The sequence below is a fragment of the Anolis sagrei genome, chromosome 5, assembly GCF_037176765.1.
Source record: "Anolis sagrei isolate rAnoSag1 chromosome 5, rAnoSag1.mat, whole genome shotgun sequence".
NCBI classification, from domain to species: Eukaryota; Metazoa; Chordata; class Lepidosauria; order Squamata; family Dactyloidae; genus Anolis; species Anolis sagrei.
This window is the reverse complement of record NC_090025.1, coordinates 159,880,699-159,907,033: the sequence shown is the minus strand read 5'-3', so window position 1 is coordinate 159,907,033 and position 26,335 is coordinate 159,880,699. Positions and strand designations below refer to the sequence as shown.

Below are 26,335 nucleotides of genomic sequence, written 5' to 3'. Positions count from 1 at the left end.
AATTCAGATCTCTGTGTTTGTGCATACAGCATTTAGATGCTAAACTTTAGAAGATTTCTTTTAAAGTTTCCTTTTAAACTTACTTGGTGTGTCTAAAACATAAGCACATTTTTTTCAAAGAGCTGTGCAATTTCTCAATGCAGCTAGTTTAAACCTGATTTTTAATTGGTATTTTTGTTGCTGAAAATGAAGCAAGTACTTTTGTGCAACTTCTGCAATTGTGGTTATTTTACTGATTCATAATTGTTTCCACATGAATGATAGGGGAAATGAAATAATGTAGATCCTTTTTTTCCCATTAATTTTAAAAGCTAAGTGTTTTAGGTGGAATTACTATTTCCAAAAATGTCCCATAGAAGTTCATAAGCAAAAAGCTGTCTGCAGTCTGTTATCAACCCCCTAGTTCAAGGATGAGGCTTTGGGTTTTTTTCTTCGTATAATTGCACAACTTCAGATGCACAAGATGAAATTATGTTCCAGGGTTGAAATGCAAACATGTTGAATAAGCCTTGAAGTGCAAAGCATACTCCCCCTCCAGTGTCTTTTACATCAATGTGTTATCTTTAACAGGGTTATAGCAATTGAATTACAAGTTTGCCATTGTTCCATTGGAATAATTTTATAAACTAGAGGGCAATCAAATTAAGTAGGCACATACAGTATTTTCCCCATCAGTATGTCTCCATATGAAGGAAAGTTGTACCTGCTGTGTGTTCTATTCTATGATTTACCATAGCCAGTTGTTTGTAAATCCTCAAGTTTAGTAAGGAAGGCTATTCATTTATTTACAGTATTTATATTCCGCCCTTTTCAACCCGAAAGGGACTCAGGGCGGATCACCGAACATTCATATTTGGCAAACATTCAATGTCGTTTTATACACAACTAGACAATACAATTATACATAGATAAGAGGTATACATATCACCTTTCCCCATCTTTCCGGCATCTTGGAAGGTGTTGTGTTTGATTCCAGAAGCTCACCCTGACCTGGCTTCGAACTGGCAGCCTTTCGACAAGCTTGACAAGCTGGTGTTTAGCTTGCTGTGCTAAAGCTGGCCCTACCACACAGAATTTATTTACTGATATTTATACACACACACACATTTATTTCTTTCAGACCAAAAGTGAGTAAAATGTATGTGTGGATCAGTAACATATATTTGTGGTCTTGCAATAATTGTGGGTAAATTTACAGATCCTGAAATAAAAGGAACAGTACTGGTTTCTTTTCTGCATTTTCTGGTTCCATTCAGCTGTGGCATGAGAAAAGCAATGGCAGGAGCTTAGATGTAAATCAATATGATTGGGAGGAAAATCTGCTGGGAGGAAAATGACAGTTTCATATTTTATATTTTCTTCTTTCTGTCTTCAGCTACATTCATTATTACTCAAACAATGACTAGTCATAGCCTGGAGACAAGAACACATCAGATTGTGTTCACAGGCAATTAAAAGTACATTGAGGAGACACAGGGTATCAACATCTTACACATCAATCTAATATAAGCCTTATTTCTGGTAAATAAGTAACAAGCTTAAAAAATATAGTGCTGGTTTTAGTTTTGCATCTGAAAGAGGAGAGCTACACCCTTTTGGAGTTTTTTTTTTTTTTAAAAAAAAGAAACAGAGAAGAGTTGGTCGGAATAAAATTGTGCTACTAATGGAATCTGCAGCCAGAGCAACTACTTCATAGTAATGATGTCCTAGAAGAAAATAACATATTCTACTTATCTTGCCCTTTTTATGAAATGATTGTTAAAACTCTTAATAACAGATACAAATTTTCAGTTATCACACTACTCAGTATCCTTGTAGGTGTAAAAAGATGATCTTTTGGGTGTTTATTGTAACCAAACATAACCATAGAAGCATCCTAGACAAAAGTGTTATTGCATGAGCAATATTTTAATGATCGGATTAGGCTTGCTATATCAAAACTATTATTGGAATACATTTAAACTATTCATGAGCATTCAGATTGGAGCATTTCTTAGAATGGTATTCAGAACACAATTTGGTTATATGGTTCCAGTTTGTTTGATGGGTGCTTAGGATGTAGATCTTAGGTAGATATAATGTTTCTTTCTTGATGTTGCTGGACTGCAAAGTCCAGAATCCCTAGTTCTCACATCCAATAGTGAAGAATTCTGGAAGGTGCAATCTAACATCATATAGACCAGGCATGGGCAAACTAAGGCCTGGGAGGCGAATCCCCCCCCCCCCCCCCCGGTCACTTATTTATTATTTATTTACAATATTTATATTCTGCCCTTTTCACCCCGCAGGGGACTCAGGGCGGATTACAATGTACACATATAAGGCAAACATTCAGTGCCAAGACACACAACATAGACAAGACAGTCAGAGGCTATTTAACTTTTTCTGGCCACTAGGGGAGCTGTCGCTTTCATTGTCCATCTGTAACACCGATGAAGTACTTCTGCATTCCACGCATGCTTTTGCTGGAGTGCATTGCTGGAGTCTTTTTATGGCCTCGTAAATTTTGTTAAATTAGCCTCCCCACACATACTTGACATATGCAACTGTCTTTCGGGTTGCAAAGGTCGACAACAAGCTACACATTTGGTCTGACGCTCACTCCGACCCGGACTGGCTTCGAACTCATGACCTTTTGGTCAGAAGTGATCTTATTGCAGCTGACACTCAGCCAGCTGTGCCACAATCCCGGTGCTTACCTCAGGCCTTCCTCATCCTTATGCAGAAAGGACGGGGCAGGAAGGTGCACAGCGGTTAAGAGCCTTCCGGAGTGCTCTTGGACTTCGCCTGTGTCGCCCTCCTCCTGGCATAATGCTGAGAAGACAGCCTGAAGATCGAGGGAGAAGTATTTGGGAGGAGGATCAGGACAGTCGTCGTCTCATTTTCCTCCCAGCATAAGGATGGAATGAGCAGCCCCATCCTTATGCCAAGAGGACAATCTGAGAATGACCCGGCTCCTGCTCCGCCCCCTTCTGATCCCAGGCTCTCCCCCTCCCGGTCTCATCTTGGCCACTGTGTGCCCGGCCACACTCCCTCCTGGCCTGGCCCACAATGCGGCCCCAAAGCAAAACAAGTTTGCCCATGCCTAATGTTGGCAGTTTCATGGTTCTCAGCTGGATGCAGACAAAGTTCTTACAGTGATCAGTTTACATTTGTCAGAAAAGGCATCTGATAGAAGATCAAAGCTAATACTACTTGAAATAAACCATGTGCTATGTATGATCTAACAGAACTTTAACAGAAGTTTTAAAAGTAGAAAGTATACTATACTTTCCCAGAATATTATTGATTGAAAAATAGAGAAATTTTCAAGATGTTTGCACTTATTAAATAAGATGAAATACAGCTAGCTAAAAGTAGCCATTATTGGGTTAGATGCAAGGGAGAGGTTCATATATAAATATTACTGAAGTCTGTGATTGAAATGTGTTCTAGAAACAAATCTCCGTAGAAGCCAAAATGACTAAGCAGGCCACTGTACTTTGTGGCTCAGTAAAGACACAATAATGTTTGGTAAGGTTTTAGGCAATAGGAAAAGAGGAGGGTGGATAGACTCAACCAAGGAAGCCACACTTTATTGCTAAAGAAGGCAATTGCTTAAGAAACATGTTAAGGAAATATGGCTAACTGAGAAAGTCTGCATCATTTCAACAGATGGGTCATTTTCAGACTTTTTCTGTCTCAGCTATGTTTAAGTATTAAGACAAAATGTTTTTTGTACCTTTCAGTGTGACGAATTTGAATTGTGCAATGAACTAGAAATAGTTCAAAGAGAATAATTCAAAATCTGAACTTAAGTGTGGAGAGCAAATAGGCAAAAGTATCCGAATCTTAACATTTATTGTTTGACATATTAATGTGAGTGCATAGCTCTCCTTGTTAGATTTTGAAAAACAAAACAGTTTTCATTTCCTTTTTCGGTCACCAAGGATAATGTAAGATGGAAAGATTTGAACTTTAACCACTTTTGAAGTTTCTGGGTCTGTGTGCTTGTGTAATTCTTTACTAAAAACCCATATTTAATACAGATTGCTGTAGGGGGTTTTTAGGAGGAGGATAGCATTAATATTACAACATAGAGGAAGTTCCTTCATGTTCATATTTGGGGAAAATACTAAGACAATTTGGGGGAATTGTTTATATAATCAGTGAAAAAACAAGAATAGAACATATTTTCACTCACAAATGTCTTATTTCCATGGATTTGTTCATTGTAGCAGCATCTCCTCGCAGTATCTAATGTTGTTAAAAAAAGTTCTCAAATAGTTCCCATGTCCAACATTTAATTTTTTATAATTGTATTGAGATATTTTAAAATATTCGCAGTAACATATGCTGATTCTCTCATTTTCTCCTGGATTCCTTTGCAGATATTCAGTATGCGACTGTATATTGGTCAAAAGCTGAAAAGTCCTTCCAGATTAAAGATGTATTGGACAAGAATGGTGATGCTTATGGCTACTACAACAACAGTGTACATTCCACAGGGTGGGGGATTCTTGAGATCAAAGCAGGATATGGCAGCCATGCCCTTGGCAATGAAGACCTCATGTATGCCGCAGGCTACTTGGAGGGCTATCTCACTGCTTCGTAAGTACTTCTGTAAACTTGAATAATGGTGCTCTGTTAAACACTGTTTCAATATAATTATTTTCTTGTTTTCTTAAAAAAAAACCCTCTCAGCACCTGCAAGAAATTATCAACATGTATTGTTGGCATAAAACGTTTGTTTTTTCATATTTCCCATTACCTATTTGAATGAAGGACCAAAGTCTAGACTCAACAGGCTAATTGATACTCCACCACAGACATCAGAAAAGCTGCAAGACCAACAACAAGCCATGAGAATAAAGACAAAGATCCACCCAGAGGAAAAGTATTCTTGCCATACATCAAGGGAACCACTGACCGCATAGGGAAGCTGATGAGGAAACACAACAAAAAGCTATCTACAAACCCTCTAGGAAAGTCCAACAAATGCTATGTTCAGCAAATGACCTTTGCAGGAGTCTACCATATACCATGCAGTTGTGGACAAGTCTACATAGGGACCACCAAAGACAGCACCCAAACACAAATTGAGGAACATGAAAGGCACTGCAGACTAATTCAACCAGAGAAGTCAGCCATACCAGAGCATTTGATGAACCAACCTGGACACAGCATATTATTTGAGAACACAGAAATGCTGGACCACTCTAACAACCACTATATCAGACTACACAGAGAGTCATTGAAATCCACAAGCATGTGGACAATTTCAACAGAAAGGAAGAAACCATAAGAATGAACAAAATCTGGCTACCAGTATTAAAGGTAAAGGTAAAGGTAGTCCCCTGACATTAAGTCCAGTCATGTCTGACTCTGGGGTGTGGTGCTCATCTCCATTTCTAAGCCGAAGAGCCGGCGTTGTCCGTAGACACCTCCAAGGTCATGTGGCCAGCATGACTGCATGGAGCGCTGTTACCAGTATTAAAACACTCTAAAATGAGGACAGTAAATAAAGAGCAACACTCAGAAAACAGGGGAATTCCAGAGAAGAAACAATCAGAGCCAGTTAGCGCCTCCCAACAAAGGATTCCCCCAGTCAGGAAGCAGCCAGGCTTTGAAGCTGCAAGGCTATTTGATGCTAATCAAGGTGGCCAGTTGCAACATTAACACGTGCCTCAAGCAGACAAGAGTTCTTTCTCTCACCCTGGACATTCCACAAATATATAAACCCCACTTGCCTAGTTTCCAACAGACCTCACAACCTCTGAGGATGCCTGCCATAGTTGTGAGCAAAACATCCGAACAGAATGCTTCTGGAACATGGCCATACAGCCCAGACAGCTCACAGCAATCCAGTGATTCCAGCCCTGAAAGCCTTCGATAACACAACTTGCACTAAGTTCTGAGTAAATGAAATAAAGTATTTTTTAAAATTTCCTGGAGATGATTATTTGTTTGTTTTACTTCCTTCAGCTATTGACTGGAATTCTTTTGGTTTGTCTCAACTAGAGTAGACACCTTGAATCAATTATTGAGTCAACACACAGATAAATTCCAATATCCAACATGCAAAACTAAGAGATTGTGATACCCTTAGGTTTCAGCTGGTTCATTATACACAAACCATGTTTCATGCACAAAGTTATGAAAACTATTGTGTATATACAATTATCTTTGGCCTGTGTATATAAGGAGTATATAAAACAGAAACGTGTTTCATGTTTAGACTCAAGTCCCATTTCCAAGATACTCCCTTTTTTCTATAAATGTAAGTGCAAGAATTCCAAAATCTGAATGGTCCCAACCATTTCAGGTAAGGGATACTGAATCTCTATAGTATAGCTTATCAGTTTATGTATAAAAGGTATAGAAAAGGATAGGGAAGTATATAAAATAGTGCCGTTTTTCTTTTCTTTCTTTCAGACACATGTGTGACCATCTTGCAAACCTATATCCACAGCTGATTAAAAATGTGATCATTGAAAAAAAAGTTCAAGATTTCATGAGGTACGTACTCAATTGTCATAAATGAAGCCCCTTTATAACTGCTGGAGGTACAGAAGTTTCATAATAGGCTTCAGACATCCCTGGTGACATTATCCCAAACTAGCTGATGCGGGAAAGACTTATACCACAATAAATAAAACCAGTTACTTTGTAAGGCCTAATAAGACTTCTTGCTTTATTTTTGTTTTAATCGGTAATAGTGAAATGCGTCAATTGAAGGTAAATGCAGGGGTGGTTGTTAGTTTGCATATTAATGTGATAGTGAATCTGCTCCAGGTTTAATCCATATACGAGGGACATTCATAAAAGATTTCCTCTGACTCACTTCCTGTGGACTGAGAGCAATGAAAATTGGCCCACTTATTAGTCCTTTCCTACATAGATGCCACCTAGGGACACATACCTCTCCCATCTTTTAAAGCAACTGTAAACACCTCACTTGTAGAAGTCGACAGGTTGCTCTAAAAGCCACGTTGTGACTTCAGAAATCAGAGTCTCATAATCTGAAAAATTCTTGCCCTTCAACAATAACTTCCTTGTTGGAAAGAGGTGGAAGTCCGATGCTGCAAGGTCAAGTGAATAAGGGGGATGCTGTAGAATTTCAAAGCCTGCTTCCGTTTGGGTTACATGTGAGTTGGAAACTGGTGCATTGTCTTGCAGAAGGCAGACACCTGTGGTGAGCATGCCACATCTGTTGATTTTGATCGCCTCCGCAATGTCCACAGCAGTGAAGCATAGTATGCCACAGTGATCATGGTCCCTTTTGCTAGGAAATCCATCAATACTACTGGTCCCAAAATACTGTGAGCATGACCTTGCCTGCCAAGAGTTGGGCACGTGCTTTCTTTGTAAGCTGTAAGCCCTGATGTTTCCATTGCATCAACTGGACTTTAGTCTCAGGATCATAGTGATGGCCCCAGCTTTCCTCCCGTGTGATCAGTCCATTGAAAAAGTCCTCCTGGTTTCCATGGCACATTGTCAATAGAGCCTGAGAGCATTCAACCCTTTCCTGCTTCTGGAAAGGTGTGAGCAGCCGGGAGACCCAGAAAGCAGATACCTTATGCATGTGAAGATGGTCTTGGATGATTTTTTCCATGGATCTCACACTAATCTTGACATTTTGGGCTTGATGGTGAATGGTTAAGCATTGATTTTCCAAAATTGTGACCTCCACTTGCTGGATGGTGTGTTCATCAATAGCAAAGTAGGGTTGCCCTGGAATTGGAGCTTCTACCGAAGTCTGACCACATTTGAATTGACAATGCCAGTTCTGGACTACATCATATGGGGAATCATCACCATAAACCTCTTTCATCTCATTGAACGTTTCCTTTGGTGTGTGGCCTTTCAAGTAAAGGACCATGAGGACTGGCTGCTTTGGGTCCACTATCAAACCTCACACCACTTCAGTACATGTAAAATCAAGAGCATTATCAGTTCTGAGTTGTAAATTGCCATGTAACCTATGGAGACTTATATCATTATACATGTGCAGTTTCAGCATCCTGTGATAAATAGAAGTGGGTCAGGGAAAATCTTTAATGGACTCCCCTCATATCTATCCAGGGGATTGAAATTAGTTTAAGATTAGGGTTCAGTCCCTTGGAGAAGTCTTTTAAAATTGCTGAGAAAATTCACTAACCTGCTAATAGGAGAAAGATCAAGATAAATATGAACACTTCTCCTGAGCAGTTCAAAGGTAAGTTCATATAGCTGAGGGAATGTGACATCTGAACAGATCCTGTATGGGCAGAAAACCAACAACAGCAAGTGCCAGGGAAGTGGGCTGAGGGCTAGTTACTTCTGAACAGAATATATTGAAATAGCCTATATCTTCTCAACTGATTCTATTCTTGGTTGCATATTTACTTAGAGGAAAGTACTACTGGGTTTCTATTTAATTTATTCTGGTCACCCAGTGGAAATCCACATGTAATTTCAGATGATGTGGATTATGGAAAATACACTCTAAACTGATATTATCTTTTTTACAGCAAACAAGATCATTGGACTCGACAACAAATCAAAACCAAAAAGGGCGACCCATTCTGGAGACATGCAGGGTATATTATTGCCCAGTTGGATGGCCTGTACATGGGGACTGTGGAATGGGCTAAACGAGAACAAAGAACAGTAAGAATAATTAAATTAAAATCACTTGGAGTCAGAAAACGAACAAGAATGCAGAACAATATATTCCTTTATTTTAATAAAAAGGGTCCCCACTGCTTTCTTCTCTATATTGTAATATGCAAAAATACATTTTACATCTATGAAAGTGAAATGGAGTAAAGTATTACTTCCAATAATTCTTATTAGCAATTTTTGGATATTTTAGCAGCACGATGAAAATTGGTTTGCACATACAATCAAAATGGCACTGCATGGAGTTACTGTCATAGTTGTAATTGCTATGTAGACTGCTGACTCCTTGGGATATCTACTGGGATTTAGGAAGTTGCAGATTGACTGCAGGCAAATAGCTTTCACCTTTAATGCCAGGCTCTGTCATTTTTACTTCACATTGTGTGAATAAAGATAGGAGCAACTAGTTGACCTTTCCACCTTTTCTAAGTCCTGCAAAGAAACGGAGGGTGGGGTTTAAGAAGTCAGAAATTACAGATACTTCCCCCAAACAATAGCCAGTCTGTTGCCAATGGGAAGTCTTCAAATAAGATGTATGTGTATTCTTCACATCTGTAGTGAATTCAGATGAACGACTCAGCTGGGTAACTGAGGCGATATAGGGGTGCTATTTTGGAAACACAGTGAGCATTTTTATGAATATTATATTACTCACAATGGTAAATTGATCACCTCGTCTTCAAAATTCATTTGAATCTTTCCTATATTTGTGCATGCATACAAAAGTGTGTAAGGATGCTAGTTTGTGTACATTCTGTGTACATTTTTCCCAACTAAAATGCTATACTTATGATAATGCTTGTCAAGGGAAATGTTGACAAGCTGGAATGTGTCCAGAGGAGGGTGACTAAAATAATCAAGGGTCTGGAGAACAAACCCTATGAGGAACAGCTTAAAGAGCTGAGCAATTTTAGTCTTTAGAAGAGAAGGCTGAGAGGAGACATGATGGCCATGTATCTGAGGGGAAGTCATAGGGAGGAGGAAGCAGGCATGTTTTCCGCTGCCCCGGAGACTAGGACATGGAACAATGGCTTCAAACTACAGGAAAGAAGATCCCACTCGAACATTAGGAAGAACTTCCTGATTGTGAGAGCTGTTCAGCAGTGGAACTCTGCCCCAGAGTGTGGTGGAGGTTCCTTCTTTGGAGGCTTTTAAGCGGAGGCTGGATGGCCATCTGTCAGGGGTGCTTTGAATGTGATTTTCCTGTTTCTTGGCAGGGGGTTGGACTGGATCACCCACGAGGTCTCTTTCAACTCTATCATTCTACGATTCTATGCTGCATAATAAGTGCATTTATTGGAGATAGAAAACATCCCATCTTTCCAAAAGAAATACAGCACATCTTTTTTCTTCCTCAAAATCCTGCTGTTTCGCAGAATGTTTTTTTTTAATTCTGAGCAAATGTTTTTTCCTCCTGTGTGACTAGTAATATAGGTCTAGAATGTTACCTACTCTGTGGTAATGCTAATGTACTGAACATACTAACTGGAAGAGTGTTTTCTAGATGTCTCACATAAATCAATTTCGTTGTACATATGCTGTGGAATTTTGAAATTCTGTGGAAATATCCAACAGAATTTCAAAATTAGGTGAGCTTCAAATTGATGATTTGTGATTAAAATAATATTCTGACATCTAGCTGTAATGTCTCAAAAATATGCCCTGCCAATGTTATCAGCTTAGTCACAAGATGAGTTGCTTGTCTGGACTAGGAAGTGAAAAGCTTCCTTGTCCAGACATTTGCTTTTGATGTTCATTTGCTCATTCATTCAATTTATATGCTTATCTTTTTCATACAAATCATCTGTAAGTATAGGTTGAAACAAAGTATGGCTTAAAAATAGTAAAAAAAATTAAAAATAAATAAACCCTTCCTTTTTAGAACAACTCTAATTAAAAACAGTGTAAGCAGCATTTCAAAATAAAAGCTGAACAAATTCAGCAACCCCACTCCCTTTTGCCTAAATAGATTCTTCAATTCATAGTAATAATTCTCACCCCAATCACTAATAGCACTAACTTAGACTGATTTGCCTTGTCAGTCTTACCTAGCCATCCGAAAATATGCAAAAGTGAGTATATCAATAGGTACCGCTCCGGTGGGAAGGTAACGACACTCCATGCAGTCATGCTGGCCATGTGACCTTGGAGGTGTCTATGGACACCGCAGGCACTTTTGCTTAGAAATGGAGATGAGTCCAGAGTTGGACACGACTGGGCTTAACTTCAGGGGAAAACTTTTACCTTATGCAAAAATCAGGGCCAGATCAAACACATTGTCAATCTTCTTCTGTTACTTTGGCATTGATCCAAATCATTATTAAAGTACTTGGGGGACGTGCTGACTTGTCAGTTGATTAAAAACTGACAAGTTGACTTGTCAGTTGATTAAAAACATTTATTTATTCTGTTCATCCTGTATTCTAAGTAAAACTTAGTGAAGAGAATTAATTTATGCACAAAGGAAAATGACAGTAAGAACAAATAAAATACAATCTGTTATAGTTGTGTGTTTCACCATATTCTGGATGTCTCTGTAAATGTAGTGTAAACTATACACACCTGTTTTTGACCCCCATCAGGGACATCTGGCAAAGTTCTGTAAGATGGTTGCAGTCCATTGCTTGTTTTCCCTCTCACAATATGGGTTCGGGACAGTATCATCTGCCTATTGTTTTTCAGAGATCCATATGCCTTTTAAAAAGTCTTTTCCATCTGTCCATTTGCCAACTCAATTTGTTCTGTAACACCTCATGCTTTCCTGATCCAGCATTCCTACTTTCCTAGACATAAAATAAAGTCTGACCAACCAGTGAGAAATCTACAATAATGTTTTCCTCTGCGTATGTGAGGCTGAGTGCCGAACTTTGATGCTGATTTGATGCTGACATATAATACTGTCATCTGAATTATGCTTTCCTATGCTGTGTTTGGGCAATTAGTTACTCCATGATGAGAACTTTAAAATGTTGCTTGTAAAGCTAACATGTCAGCATTAATCTCTTCTTGGCATGTTTAGGATGAACCTGATTTTTCTCTCTCTCTCCATCTCTTCCCTTAGCCTCTCAGTGCTTTTCAAGTTAGTTTTTTGAATGCAGTTGGAGATCTCCTTGACCTTATTCCTGCCTTATTCTCAGATAAAGCAGTGGCCATTGATGATATATTACCAATAGGCATCCAGCGATACCAGGGGGATATGGGCCATTGTTCAGCTCTGATCAAGGTAAGAACAACAGCATTCCAGTTTCTACCTGTAGGACTAAAAGGAGTGATGGAACTTACTCTTAGTTATTTTTCAGGCTCTCAAAATGAAATTTTGCATTAATTCAATTTTAATAGGCCTCATGAACGCTCAGCATTGATATATTAATCTCATGCAAATTGGTTATGAAATACTTACTTAACTTTTTAAAAATTGTTTATATAAAAACCAGATGGAATATATTCTGATATGGATAAAAAAATTAATTGAAAATAAACAGGAAGGAGTTAAGTTTCTTCTACTGATTGTGTTCAAACTACTAACAGGCTAAGATCAGGAACTGAAAGTATTAGCTAAAAATCGGTAGATTCAGCTGTCTAATTTACTAATTTTAATTTTAATTTGCTTCAAAAGATAAATGTACTTGGATAGATCAGATATGTTGCAATAAATAAAGCAACAGGTTTAGCTGTAGTGGCTCAGATAGAACATTATTATTATTATTATTATTATTATTATTATTACTATTTATATCCCGCTTTTTCTCTCCATACAGAGACTCAAAGCAGTCCACAGTTAAAAGAATTACAATACAAATTAAAATATACAATTACACAAATATTAAAGCAGTATTAAACATAATTAATATTAAAACAAATCAGGTTAGATACATAAAACATAAAATCACAACAGCCCCTGATATGATCTTAAAAACCTTCTTCTTTGAATGCCTGTTTGAATAAAAAGGTTTTAGCTTGCAGCCAGAAGGACAGCAACGGAGAGGCCATTCTGGCTTCCCTGGACAGGGAGTTCCAGAGTTGAAGGGCATACCACTCTTTTGTCTGAAGAGTTGAAGGGCAACCACAGAGAAAGCCCTCTCTCTCATTCCCACAAACCAAGATGAGATGGAGGTGGGACCAAGAGAAAAGCCTCTCGTGAAGATTTCAGGGCCAGGGTAAATAGCCTGGACCTAAACCATCTAGGGCTTTAAAGGTCATAACCAGCACTTTGAATTGTGCCCAGAAACAGACTGGCAGCCAGTGGAGCTGCTGCAACCGCGGGTGGGGGGTGGGTATCCATTCTCTGTTGCCTGCCCCAGTGAGCAACCTGGCTGCAGCTCTTTGGACCAGCTGAAGCTTCCGAGCACCCTTCAGAGGCAACTCCACGTAGAGTGCATTACAGTAATCCAGATGGGATGTAACTAAGGCATGTACCACAGTGGCCAGATCTGGCTTCCCAAGGAATAGGCGCAGTTGGTGCGGACGTTTTAATTGTGCAAAGCCCCTCCCGGCCACCTCTGACACCTGGGCCTCCAGGTTCAGTGCCGAGTTCAGGAGGACCCCCAAACTGTGGACTTGTATCTTCAGGGGGAGTGTGACCCCCCATCCAGCACAGGCTGGATCCCTATTCTCTGATCTGCTTTCCAACTGACCAGGAATACCACTCTTTTGTCTGAATTAAGTTTCAATTTGTTTGTCCTCATCCAGCACATTACTGATGACTTGACACTGGTTTAGGGTTAGGACTGCTTCCTTGGATTAAGTAGGAAAGGAATAGTAGAGTTGCGTGTTATCTGCATATAAGTGGCCTCAAACTCCAAAACTCTGGATGATCTCTCCCAGTGGTTTCATGTATATGTTTAAACAGCATGGGGGACATAACAGAACCCCGAGGAACCCCACAGGACAACAGCCATGGGTTTAAACATACCATAATCCTGTGTCTCTTTTCTAGGTTCTTCCTGGATATGAGAATATCTACTTTGCTCATTCTAGCTGGTTCACATATGCAGCCACTCTGAGAATCTATAAGCATTGGGACTTCAGAATCGATGATCCACAAACAAGCACAGGCCGTGCCTCATTCAGCAGTTATCCAGGTAACCCAAATATATGAAAGGAACACCATAAACTTCGATGTTTGCATCTTGCCTGTGTTGGTGGAGGAGAATGAGACAGCAGTTTGGGGTGTGGGGTGTGGGGGGGGGGGGGTGGAGTAAGAAGTAGCCCAGCTTCTTTGCTCCCATGGACAGAAAGAAAGCAGAAGTATAACAGACAGGCCTTGGGCCCCCTTCCAGACTTCTGTGTTTTAGTAATACCTTCTGTTTTCCACTCTCCCTGTTGGTTCTAGCCCTGATCCTGCATTTATACAGAGAAATGAATAGCATACCAAAGGCTTTTTATGTATACCCTTTTGGACTTTTAAATCTTTCTGTGTTTTTTAATATTTCCATGTTCAGAAAGTAAACTAATACAGTATTAGCACCACCATCTATCCTAATCTAAATTACAACAAAAACAAAAACAAATGAGTAGATTTGACCAGAGGCGGCCCTAGGTAATTTTTAACAGTAAGCAAACAGTATTTTGGCGCCCCCCCCCCCCCCCAACCAATCATTGATATATATTTTGTGTTTGTCGTGGGAGTTCTGTGTGCCATATTTGGTTCAATTCCATCATTGGTGGAGTTCAGAATGCTCTTTGATTGTAGGTGAACTATACATCCCAGTAATTACACTTGCCGCATTTGCTCCCTTGCCTGGCCCGCTTTGGGTCCAGAGGCGTGCCTGAAGACCCCGGCGTGTGCACCAAAAGTCACCTCTTCTCCTGACTTTCTCCTCAGCCATTGGGACCGAGAGAGAGAGAGAGAGAGAGACGGAGGTGGAGATGCCCACCTTTCCAGAAGGTAGGCGCAAAAACAAAGGAGGGAGCGGAGGTGGGAGATACCTCCAGCCGGAGGGGCTCTCTCTCTCTCTCTCTCTCTTGGTCCCAATGGCTGAAGAGAAAGTCAGGAGAAGAGGAGACTCTTGGTGCGCACACTGGGGTCTTCAGACACTCCTCCGGACCCGAAGTGGGCCAGGCATGGCGGCTCCGCCCCTTGGCCGACCCGCAGATTGGGGAGAGGAGAGAAGGCGGGTGGAGCGCCGGGGATCAGGAAAGGGAGCCGGTCATGGGGAAGGGATCGAATGCGGAGAACGATTGAGCGCCGGCTCTGCTCGTGCACCCGGTGGCCGGGTGGAGCAGGAACAAGAGGGGCTAGGCGAGGCTCAAGGGCCCGGCCCCTTTGGGAAGAGGATCGCCCGGCAGCGAGGCAAGAAAGCCAAGGCTCCCCCCGGATTGCTAGGGCTGTTGTGAGCTGAGGGGGCGCTCCTCAAGTGGCAATCAAGGGGCATTTACAGAAGTGCCTCTGCGCCCCTGGCAAAAAAAGTGTTCTGCGACCGCTTACTTCGCGTAATGGACGAGCCGCCCCTGGATTTGACAGGTTCCAATTTCATGAAAACATATCACATTTCATTAAAAACTGTTGTATTGGGAGATCCCGACAAAACTGAAATTTAGACAAAATTAAATTCAAATTATTTTTTCTGATTTGAATTAGTGGAAGTTTACAATCATCAGAAATGAGGTAGACTACACAATTTGTTTGCAGATTTCACCCGTGGAAGCAGTTGTATTTCTCCAGTTGTCTAAGGGCCCTTCTACACTGCTATATAAAATCCATATTATCTAATTTGATAATCTGGGTTATATGGCAGTGTAGAATGGGCCTTAATCTTCAAGATACTCACTGCATCAATGCTGCTTTGACTCTCCTTGTGGAGAGAAAGTGGGTTATAAATACACATAATAATAATAATAATAATAATAATAATAATAGTAATAATGCCTAGGAGTGCTCTGTCTTCTATTTTGAAGTAATTGTAGAATTAGCTACCTTCTCTTTAGACCACATAGTATGTGATTTTGGTGGCAGCCTAGTAATGCTTGGCATCACAATTCAATATAAGGATTTGGATCTGGTGTATACTTATAGTAGCCTGCTTTTTCAAATTATGCAGGCTTCAGTTGCAAAACATAGGAAACCATCCAAATATTTAACAATTTGGATAATATAATTAATTTCTGATAGTTTATTTAAATAGTTGGGTACCAATATTATACTTTCCCATAGCCATGTTTGAAATTACACTGTTTGAAAATAATATGTACTGAGAACAGTTCTTGGCTATGAAACATTTTGCCAGACATTTTCATTGTGTTAGACCTACATATCTGACCATGGTTTCAAAAAATAAAATGAAACAAAATAAAATAAAGCAATGGAACCCCATTTCCTGTTAGGTAAAATAAACCTTTTCCCTGACATTAAGTGTAGTTGTGTCCAACTCTGGGGGTTGGTGCTCATCTCCATTTCTAAGCCGAAGAGCCAGCGTTGTCCACACACACCTTCAAGGTCATGTGGCTGGCATGACTGCATGGAGCGGCATTACCTTCCCGTTGGAATGGTACCTATTGATCTACTCACATTTGCATGTTTTCAAATGGCTAGGTTGGCAGAAGCTGGGCCTAACAGCGGGAGCTCACCCCTCTCCCCGGATTTGAACTGGCAATCTTTTGGTCAGCAAGTTCAGCAGCTCGGGTTTAACCCACGGTGTCACCGGGGGCTCCATTTCATGTTAAAATTACTTTTTCTATGAAAGCAGTGTACAATTCAAACGTTTAATCATGCAGTGTTTGATTAAGAATTAATACATATGTAATAGTATATCTGAACTTCATGAAAGCTGATACTTACCTGAAATAAAGTAAAGGGAAAGAGGTGAACAAGTGAAGAAGAGGAAATGAGGAGAGGGGTGGGGCTCTCCTCAAATAGATCCACCTTTGGTGCTGGTATTTATAGAATGTTTCTATTCATTTGTTGAAAGAATGTATTTGTGTACATCACATTTTAAGGGATCTGTCTAAACATTGCTTGAGATTTTATAGGACCAGTCCTGTTTCTGTTGCTGCTGCTAAAATGCCCTCCATTGAAACATGCATTTTTTGGCTAGGTACTTCTTCTTTTTCTATTATGTTTTGTGCTTGTATTCTATCCAGCGCAGGTAATTTTCTTTCAGATCATGACTTGCCCTTTTGGGAAGCACTTGAAGTAATGATCACTTCTAATGAATAAGGTTGTGATGAATGAGGCTGCAAGTTGTGAGCATTCTCTGTAATATCTGTTGAGTGGTTAGATGATAGGGATTCAGAAGATGCAATCAGAAGCATTCTTGTTAGCATTGATAGAATAATAGGACTTATTTCGGATGGAGAGTTATTGATGACACACACACTCACACACTTAATTACTGATGAAGTAGGCAAGTTTGATTACATCAAATTTCTATAAGCACATTCATAGTGCAGGGTAATTAGAGCTGACTGAGTAGAACTTAACAATGGCAGCTGATGCTGAATTTTCCTTTCTGTGGCAGCATCTTCTATACATTGTCTCCTGCTCCCAGCTTGTTTTGTGAAAGGGGTGTGGGTCCTCTAGATCAGTGGTTCTCAACCTGCGGGTCCCCAGATGTTTTGGCCGTCAACTTCCAGAAATCCTAAGAGTTGGTAAAGTGGCTGGGATTTCTGGGAGTTGTAGGCCAAAACACCTGGGGACCCGCAGGTTGAGAACCACTGCTCTAGATGATGTTGGACCTCATCTTCCATAGTTCCTAGCTGTTATAGCCAATACTGAAGCATGAAACATATGCCAGTCAAACTGGTTTGACCGAAAGTGATTTGTAATATTTGGTAGTCCATTTTGTGTAATCCCCAAAAACAGAAAGGGGAGGAGGGAACCAAAAAGCTGAGCAAAACAGATCAAGATTTATCAGCTACTGGAGATGATGGCGTTAAGTCTGCATTTTACCTGAGATAGGTCTGCCACGAGGCTCTTGGAGAAGATCTTGCCGTGTCTTTCTTTCCTCCCCGGCAGCAGAAAAGTTCCCCTAGGCTGCTCCTCCAGAGAGGGCAAAGCTGGGAACTCGCTTTCCCAGCAGCACTTGCATGGGATGGGCATTGAAAAGTCTCTGAGTTCCTCTCAGAGCACAATGGGAGTTCAAGTTTTTCTCTCTGTGTTTCTCAGCCAATAAAATTCCATGCTCTGATTGGCTGAGAATGGGCACAAGTGGTAACTATAATTCCCAGAACCCTCTCTTGCTGTTTGTCTTATTTTTAAAAAATGTTATGGTAAAAACTTGAAATAATTCTAAAAAATCAGTGGATTGATGAATTGTTCTGAAACTTGGCAGGCCTGCAGTTGTAAATGAGGTCTAAAACTGAAGTAGGTTACATGCAGATAGGCCTCAAAATGACTGAGGATTGAGCCTTTGAAATTTCCCATTGTGGCCAATGGGCTGAATCTTTGCCGAATGAAAATGGCACCAATCCTTCCAATTTGAGAAACTTCCCAGTAAACAGAATGAGAGGTTAGCCAAAAACGGACCCCAAAATGGCACGCCTTTTGGCCGAATTGCACAAACCTACTAGCTCATACAACTTTTTCACAGGATTTGGTTGTCAGATCCTTTTATTCCAGTGTTTGTTCTTTGAACATACTCTAATTTGTCAAGATTCTCCTTAAAATACAATGTCCAGAATTGTACACAATAGTTTAGATCTATGCATCTCAAGCTGTTAGTTGGGAAGGGGGTGTAAACACATACACACACACACACACGCACTGTGTACTAATGACATATTTGTTTGCAACTGTTTATTTCCTGGAAACTCAGTCAATGGTTTAAGCAGTGTATCAGCCTATGGATTATCATTTTGAGTAGCATGGTTTTAAATAGAGCTTGACCAGTATGAACTAGAACTCTCTCTGCGTGTTTATGCACACGTATGAGTTCATTACATTTCTAGCATTCCTTTCTGCCCCTAGTGGGCAATCAGGGCAACGAGTGGGAATGGAATTCAGATAAAACAAGTGCAATTTAAATATAAAATTATATTTAAAGTACTATATAAAACACATCAATTAAAAAACTTCATACATTATTCTTCTATTAATATAACTTAATACGGCATTTCCTGTTTCAGCAGTTGCATCCCACATGACAGCATGACTCTGCTCCCTCCTTTTACAGACAACTTTTGAAAGTGCTTTCAGACATCTCATTAAGAACCAAACACTTCTCCAGATCCAGCCGATACACTAGCAAACTGCTGTGTGTTTATTCATACTATGCATTTGGCCATGGCGTACTTGAACTTTCAAACTTCTCCTGGATGTTACTCAGCTAGCAAGCCCCCTTTTGTTACTATGTTTGCTTACTGTAATGGCCCATAAATATTAGTGATTATTGATTGATGATTCTTTATGGGAGGTAACCCGCTTGGCAAAACTCTGCAGTCTCTCTCTGACTAGGAGAATTATCAGGCTAGTTGAGCACCCCATTCCCTCTAACGAAAGAGAAGGGACGGCTGTGTGGAAGGGAGGGACGGGGAATTAGAAGAAGGTTCATTGCAAGGAAGTCTCCCTCTCTCTCTCTCTGGGTATTTTAAGCGGGTTAACTAATCTTCTACTCACAAGTTGACTATACTGTTTGTCTCCATCTATATTTTCAGTTTATTTGTAGTTTGCACTCTTCCAAAGAAAACCACAACCTAGTTGATACACTGTTGAAAAGTTCTTACTTGGGAGGATGTAACAACATATTTCCCTTCCATAGGATGTTGCTTCCATCTTCTTGGGCTGAACCTGAGCTGAAAATGTATTAATCTCTGGCCAACATTCATTTTGGTACCTCAAATGTTAGACTTGTTTCTGTGTATATTTGACCTGCTGGTTCCAAAAATGGCACCACTTTGGCCCTATCAGCTCTAGTATGTGGGACAGAACATATGACATATACCAGTCTTCATATGCTTGCCCATAGAAAACCATGATATTTATTAATTTACTACATTTATATCCACAACCAGGATTTAACTTTCTTCCTGAAGGTCAGGAGTGAGGGAACTGATTTAATTTCCTTGGGGAGGGAGTTCCAAAGCCAAGAGGCCAGCACCGAGAAAGCCTTGTCTCTTGTCCCAACCAGTTGCGCCTGCAAGAGGGGTGGGATCAAGAACAGGGCCTTCCTGCATGATCTTAACCTCCGAGATAGTTCGTAGTGGGAGATACATTTGGACAGGTAATCTGGCCTGGAACTGTTTAGGGCTTTATAGGTTAAAGCCAGCACTTTGAATTGTGCTCAGTAGCAGACTGACAGCCAGTGGAGCTGATGCAACAGGAGGGATGTCCTCTCTCTTTATGCCTCTCTGGTGAGCAGCCTGGCTTCGGAATAGCCCTCAAAGGCAACTGCATGTAGAACGTGTTGCAATAATCTATTTGAGATGTAACAAGAGCATGGACTACTGTGGCTGAATCTGACGTCCCATATCTAACCATATCTAAGAAACTAGAGCTGTTGTAATGCATCCAATGGAACAGGCCTAAAAACCAATACACACACAAAAAAAGAAAAAAAAACTTGAGTTATGTAATAAATTACAATAAATTATATAAGATTGTGGCTGAGAAAATGAAACCCTTATTGTAACAGCTTTTTCAGCTGTAGACCCTAGACCTAAAATAAAATAATGCTAGAATAAAGATTCTGAAGAATCTGCTTATAGATAACCCACATTCTTTTATTCTGCATTCAGGTTTTTTGGTGTCTCTAGATGACTTTTATATACTTGGCAATGGCTTGATCATGTTGCAGACCACCAACAGTGTATACAACCTAACTCTCCTGAGACAAATTGTACCTGAGAGCCTCTTTGCCTGGCAGAGAGTCCGCATTGCCAACATGATGGCAGATTCCGGAAAAGCCTGGGGAGAAATCTTTGAAAAGGAAAACTCTGGTTGGTATACCCAAAGAGGACTCTCTTTCCGTAAATGTTTTGCTTTCCATCTTTCCCTATAAATGTAGTGAAAATTTAAATGTCTCCTCACTGTTTTCCCTTAGGCACCTATAACAATCAGTACATGGTCTTGGATACAAACAAGGTCAAATTGCAAAGGAGCCTTGATAATGGAACCCTCTATGTAATTGAACAGATTCCGAACCACGTCGAATATTCTGATCAGACAAATGTTCTCCGAAGAGGTAGAAACTTAACTATAACTGTAATTTAGTATAACTTTTTAAAAATAACTGTCTACATTGATTGCTTAGTACTTCACCCTGCCACAGTGAAACTTGGTTTTATGGCTGTTGATTTTCAACAGCACTTAGCTTGTGCCCCTATCAAGCTAAGTGCTGTCAACTGTGAGCAATTTGGGGAATTCTCTAAACAGGGAGGAATTTTGTTTTCACATTCGTTAGTGGAGTTCAAATCTTTTAAGAGCATTCAAGCTGTGTGCAAAACTTCTGGCTAATCTACTCAATGATATTGATTCCTCTTATAGGATACTGGCCATCTTACAACGTCCCTTTCTATGAAAATATATTTAACATGAGTGGATATGTTGAATATGTTAAAAAATACGGATTGGACTATTCTTATGAAATGGCTCCCAGGGCAAAAATCTTCCGACGGGACCAAGGAAAGGTTGTGGACATCGAGACCATGAAATACATCATGCGATACAACAGTATGTAATTTTTTTAAAAACCCTGTCTTTTAAGATATATTCTCTCTGCTCTTTTTATGATAAGAAAGAGGGGATTCTTCCTTTGCCAAGACCTGTGCCCCTTAATCTTTTCAAGCAATATTGGAGGAATTACGTAAGGAATTCAGTACTCCTTAGATAGGTTTTTGGCCATAAACAAGGAAGAAAGATGCTGACATTTATATACCAATACAGGCAGTCCCCAAGTTACAAATACCTGGCTTACAAATGACTCATAGTTAAGAACTATGTGATCTTCCTGCTTTTTGGCAGGGGGTGGGACTGGATAGCCCACAAGGTCTCTTCCAACTCTGTGATTCTATGGTTCTAACGGAGCTGAGACAACAGGAAATGAGGTAAGTCTCATTCTAGGAAGGAAAATTCACTCCTAAAAGAGTTATCATGGGGAAAAGGTAGCTCCACTGAAGCTTTATCAACAATCTTTGTTTCCACAACAAGCCATTATTTTTCAAAATCCAATTATCAAAGGGACAGAAAGTGAGCTGAAATCTTCTGAACAGGGTCACAGGCAGCAAAGGAAGCATCACGGGGTGTTAAGCCTTCCCTATGCTATCCAAAGTGCGCGCTCTCTCTCTATATATATACATATTAATCAGGGCTGAGTAGGAGGAATAAACATCCAATTAAAATTAGCCCTCCTCACCTAAGAGCTTCTCAAATCTTTGATTGAAAGGTATGTGTGATGGTGCATCCCACTCCAGAGGAAAGAAAAACCTTTGTGCAACTTCTCTAAATCTTATTAATGTCAAAATACACTCCAGTAAGACTCAAGCCGAACTGTTTTTAAATTCCCGTCTAGAAATATCCATTCCTGTGACCAATGAGAAGTACTTGCATTCTGAGCAGCTGAGATTGCCCTGTATAATGTCCCTCATGTGGTGTACATAATATCTGTCTTGGAATACCATCCTAAGCAGTTGTCTTTAAAGTGAATGTATGATTCATCTCTCTTCCCTCCTGATGGCTCTTTCATCAGTACAAGCTTATGTCCCTTCTTCCCAGTGAAGTTCACTTGCTGCCCTTGGGCTGAACTCCCGCTTTCTCGATTTAGCCAACCTTAATAGTTATGAGAATTAAAGGCAGCAGGCAGAAAAATCCTCTGTGCTCTTTTAAAAAAGGAAATTATATCATCCATTGAGGTCTTCTGGAGGTCTCAGCAATAGCTGTGGGGTTAATGTTTGCCTGCCGATGCCACTCATGGGATACTAGACATACTCCTCTTCTGTCCCTTTTATTCCCTAGACTACAAGAAGGAGCCCTATGCAAGGAACAATCCTTGCAATACCATTTGCTGTCGAGCAGATCTGAACCTCAAGACTCCAGTTCCTGCTGGTTGTTATGACACTAAGGTAAGGAATCCCAGGGGAAGTCGCTAACTAGTGATGCCCAAGGAAAAACCTAGAAATCTGCCTGGATTCTTATGCACTTGCAATTATCTCAGGGGCCTTCCACACAGCCATATAATCCAGAATAACAAGGTAGAAAATCCCACAATATCGGCTTTGAACGGGAATATCTGAGTCCACACTGCCATATATTCCAGTTCAAAGCAGAAAATGTGGGATTTCTTTAGAGACAACTTCCAGCACAGAAGCTAGGGATGTACCATATTTATTCAAATCTGAGATGCACTCCCCCCCCCCCCAATATAATAATCTTAGAAAATCTTAAAATCATGTTTGCAAGACAGCATTGTACATTTTCCCACTCTCACCAGGACTCCTGTCAGCATATTCCCCAATACAACCCTCTACCAGGCTACCATAGAAGCTCCAAGTCCTACCTTTTCCTCTGCTCCATCATGGTTGTTGTTTGTCGCTTTTGGTAGTTGCCAAAGGAAGCAGGGATGGCAGGCATCTGTGGGAAGAAGCCCGGCACTTCTCAGCACAGAGCATCCCTTCTTCATCCTTGTTCTGGCCAGACCTTGCTTATCTGGGAAAAGGGAAGCTTGCCACCACTTTTGTTTCTAAGAAATTCTAAAAGATATTATAAGGAATTATTTTTTTCTTAGAATCAAAGCTTGCGATCTTCCAATCAACAAAGTCTCAGAATCAAAGGAATAGTAGTACTAACTAGCCAAAACAAAACCCCAAACCGAACCAAAAGTATTTGAGACAGGATACAGAAGTTGGCAGGTTAAGTAGTTACATAGAAGTGCTGAAGCTTCATGCCACAAACTGCCAGTGTGCTTAGTTTAACTCTCACTCTGGAGAACTTCCAGACTTTGGAAATGTGTGTTTGGACTACAATTCCACACCCTTGTTATATCGAGAATATCGAGAACCCCTCTACGTGGGGTTGCCTTTGAAAACTGTTTGGAAGCCTCAAGTGGTCCAATGGGTGACAGCCAGATTGTTCACTGGAGTGGCGTTTAAGGAGCACACAACCCCGTGTTATGTCAGCTCTGCTGGCTGCCAGACTGTTAGCGAGCCTAATTCAAAGGGCTAGCTTTAGCCTATAAATCCCTAAATGGTTCTGGTCCAGTTTATCAATCCAAACACATCTCCCTTTATGAGCCAGCTAGAGCATTAAGATCAGCTAGGGAGGTCCTGCTCCCGGTCCCACCACCTTTGCAGGTGCGATTGAGAGACAAGGCGTTTTCGATGGTGGCCCCTCGGCTATTGGAACTCCCCAGTGAGATTAGATTAGCCCCTTCCCTCCTTGTCCAAGTACAGGATCAGCAGAAGCAGTGAAATACATTGGCCAGGTGCCTATCCATGTCTTTTCCAAGTAACCATTAGCTACACATGATGTCAGGTCAGGAAAAGTCTGGCTATCAAAGCAGGCAGCTTTGCCTTGACTTAAGCCTTATTTTGGACCAATGGATAACTTTGAAAAATGTTTCCTCTCCCCTTGTATTGGACAGAAACCTATCAATTATATTTATAAGCAGGACTAGCTCAAAATATTTCAGTGCTTTGTGGTGAATCCTTCTGAAGACACTGTAGTTCCCTGCACACACCCATTACACACTAAAATCCAAAGAGCTCTGCATGTGCTAATGGCTAGGATCCTATTGTTAGTCCTAACTAGAGTAGGACTAACAATACCACTCCGGCAGGAAGGTAGTGGCACTCCATGCAGTCATGCTGGCCACATGACCTTGGAGGTGTCTACGGACAGTGCCGGCTCTTCAGCTTAGAAATGGAGATGAGCACCAACCCCCAGAGCTGGACACAACTGGACTTACTGTCAGGGGAAAACCTCTATCTTTACCTTAACTAAACAAATTCAATCAATGCCTGATTGGTTGGTCAACACATAAGTCAATCCAATTGATTAACTGTAGGATTTAGGCCAATATCCCAAAGAAGAGATGTTCAAAGTGTTTTATATAATTCAGATAATTTCTGCTGCCACCACCAGTGTCTTGGTGTGTCTGATTGTGTTTGTACAGAGAAAATACAGTCTCTGGGCTGTAAATTGCTCCTCAACCCCTCACTGTATCCTTCAAACATACAAATGTAACTGGAGGAGGAGTTCCCGATTTGTACCTTGCCTATCTCTAAAAAGAACAAAATTAGATGCAAACACAGGAACAAGGAGTAGATTTCTGGGCATTTCTGATTCTTGATGAAAAGACGCAGTGGCATGGCCTATTTAGGAAACATCTTTTGTGTCATGGCTTTGCAAAGGTGTCCTCTGTGCTTCCTTCCAGGTAGCAGACATCAATATGGCTATGAAGTTTACAGCCTATGCCATCAATGGCCCACCTGTGGAGGAAGGCCTGCCCATCTTCAACTGGAGCCGTTTCAACAAGACAAAACACCAGGGCTTGCCAGACTCGTATAATTTTGATTTCATCACTATGAAGCCAGTATTGTGAAACTACAATCAGAAACTGAATTGAATGTGTGTTTGTGTGGGAGGGAGGGAAGGAGGGAGGGAGATTTTCTCATTATGCTTTTACTGCTTACCAAATAAAGTGCAACCCAAGATCCCACCTTTGGTGCCTTAACTGGTGTTACGTGGGCTGGGAGTAGGTGGAGATACAATGAAGTAACTTCACAAGAAAGTACAGCAGAAATTAGAAAATGGCACACAGATCGGCAGTAAAAAAATCCACTTTCTGCAGTCCTCTTAATCCTCTGTACAACATAGAAGGTAACTTGCCATCCTTGGTGAAGTGTGTTATAGGCTGAGGAGGAAATCTTTACTATTATAAAGTTTGTTTTGGAATACCTTTAGCTCCCTAAAGGGACTCGAATTATTTCCTGGAACCAGTTTTATATGTATGTGGTTGCTATAGGCTCTCTGTGAGACTTTTTTGCATATAGTGCACCAATTCAGTGCTTCTTTTTCAGACGGGGCCTCAAAATTTATTTATTTCATGTCCAAAGCATTGCATACAATAGTATAAAACTGATAAAAATAGAAGGAGCATAAGCGGCTAAATAATTTTTATCTAAAACTGGGCAACAACGACCACATAGTCTGTATATTTAAACAATTCTTCCTCTGTTCATGAGGCAGAGCATTGTGAATGAGCATACAGGTGCAGAGTTGTTTGTTCTGCTCCACAGTTGCACAAGGTGGAGGATTTTTTTAGGTAGTGCCATTTTGCCAGATTGTCTTTTGATCTTGCCCACTCCACTTCTGAGTCAGAGCCCCCAGTGGCGCAATGGGTTAAACCCTTGTGTCATCAGGATTGCTGATCGATAGGTGAGCGGTTCGAATCTGGGGAGAGCAGGTTGAGCTCCCTGTGTCAGCTCCAGCTCCCCATTCGGGGACATGAGAGAAACCTCCCACAAGGATGGTAAAACATCAAAACATCAGGTTGTCCCCTGGGCAACTTCCTTGCAGATGGCCAAGTCTCTCACACCAGAAGCAACTTGCAGTTTCTCAAGTCACTCCTGACATGAAAAAAAAACCAACAACTTCTGAGTCTGTTCAGGGAGTTCCAAGTTGCCCATTCTTGGTTTGCCGCTGGAGGCAGACCTTTGTGGGGTGCCATCCAATTGGGATTTCCTGGTTTAGCTGCTGAGAGGGATACTCTTGCTTTTGCTGGGGGGACATTAAGAGGAGTGGTAGTTCTCATGGAGCTTTTCC

General features: G+C 40.7%; 1 protein-coding gene across 1 annotated transcript in view; it reads left to right on the top strand.

Moving 5' to 3' along the window:
- The window catches only part of PLBD1 (phospholipase B domain containing 1), a 37,823-nt gene extending 11,488 nt beyond the window's left edge, over nucleotides 1–26,335 (top strand). Inside the window, exons 2-11 of the mRNA XM_060777182.2 lie at nucleotides 4,371–4,590; nucleotides 6,415–6,498; nucleotides 8,493–8,631; nucleotides 11,705–11,866; nucleotides 13,580–13,724; nucleotides 20,314–20,514; nucleotides 20,619–20,759; nucleotides 21,062–21,247; nucleotides 22,529–22,635; nucleotides 24,945–26,335. Coding sequence (XP_060633165.2) covers nucleotides 4,371–4,590; nucleotides 6,415–6,498; nucleotides 8,493–8,631; nucleotides 11,705–11,866; nucleotides 13,580–13,724; nucleotides 20,314–20,514; nucleotides 20,619–20,759; nucleotides 21,062–21,247; nucleotides 22,529–22,635; nucleotides 24,945–25,112 — 1,553 coding nt within the window. The 3' untranslated portion in view covers nucleotides 25,113–26,335. The remainder of the gene's footprint in view (nucleotides 1–4,370; nucleotides 4,591–6,414; nucleotides 6,499–8,492; nucleotides 8,632–11,704; nucleotides 11,867–13,579; nucleotides 13,725–20,313; nucleotides 20,515–20,618; nucleotides 20,760–21,061; nucleotides 21,248–22,528; nucleotides 22,636–24,944) is intronic.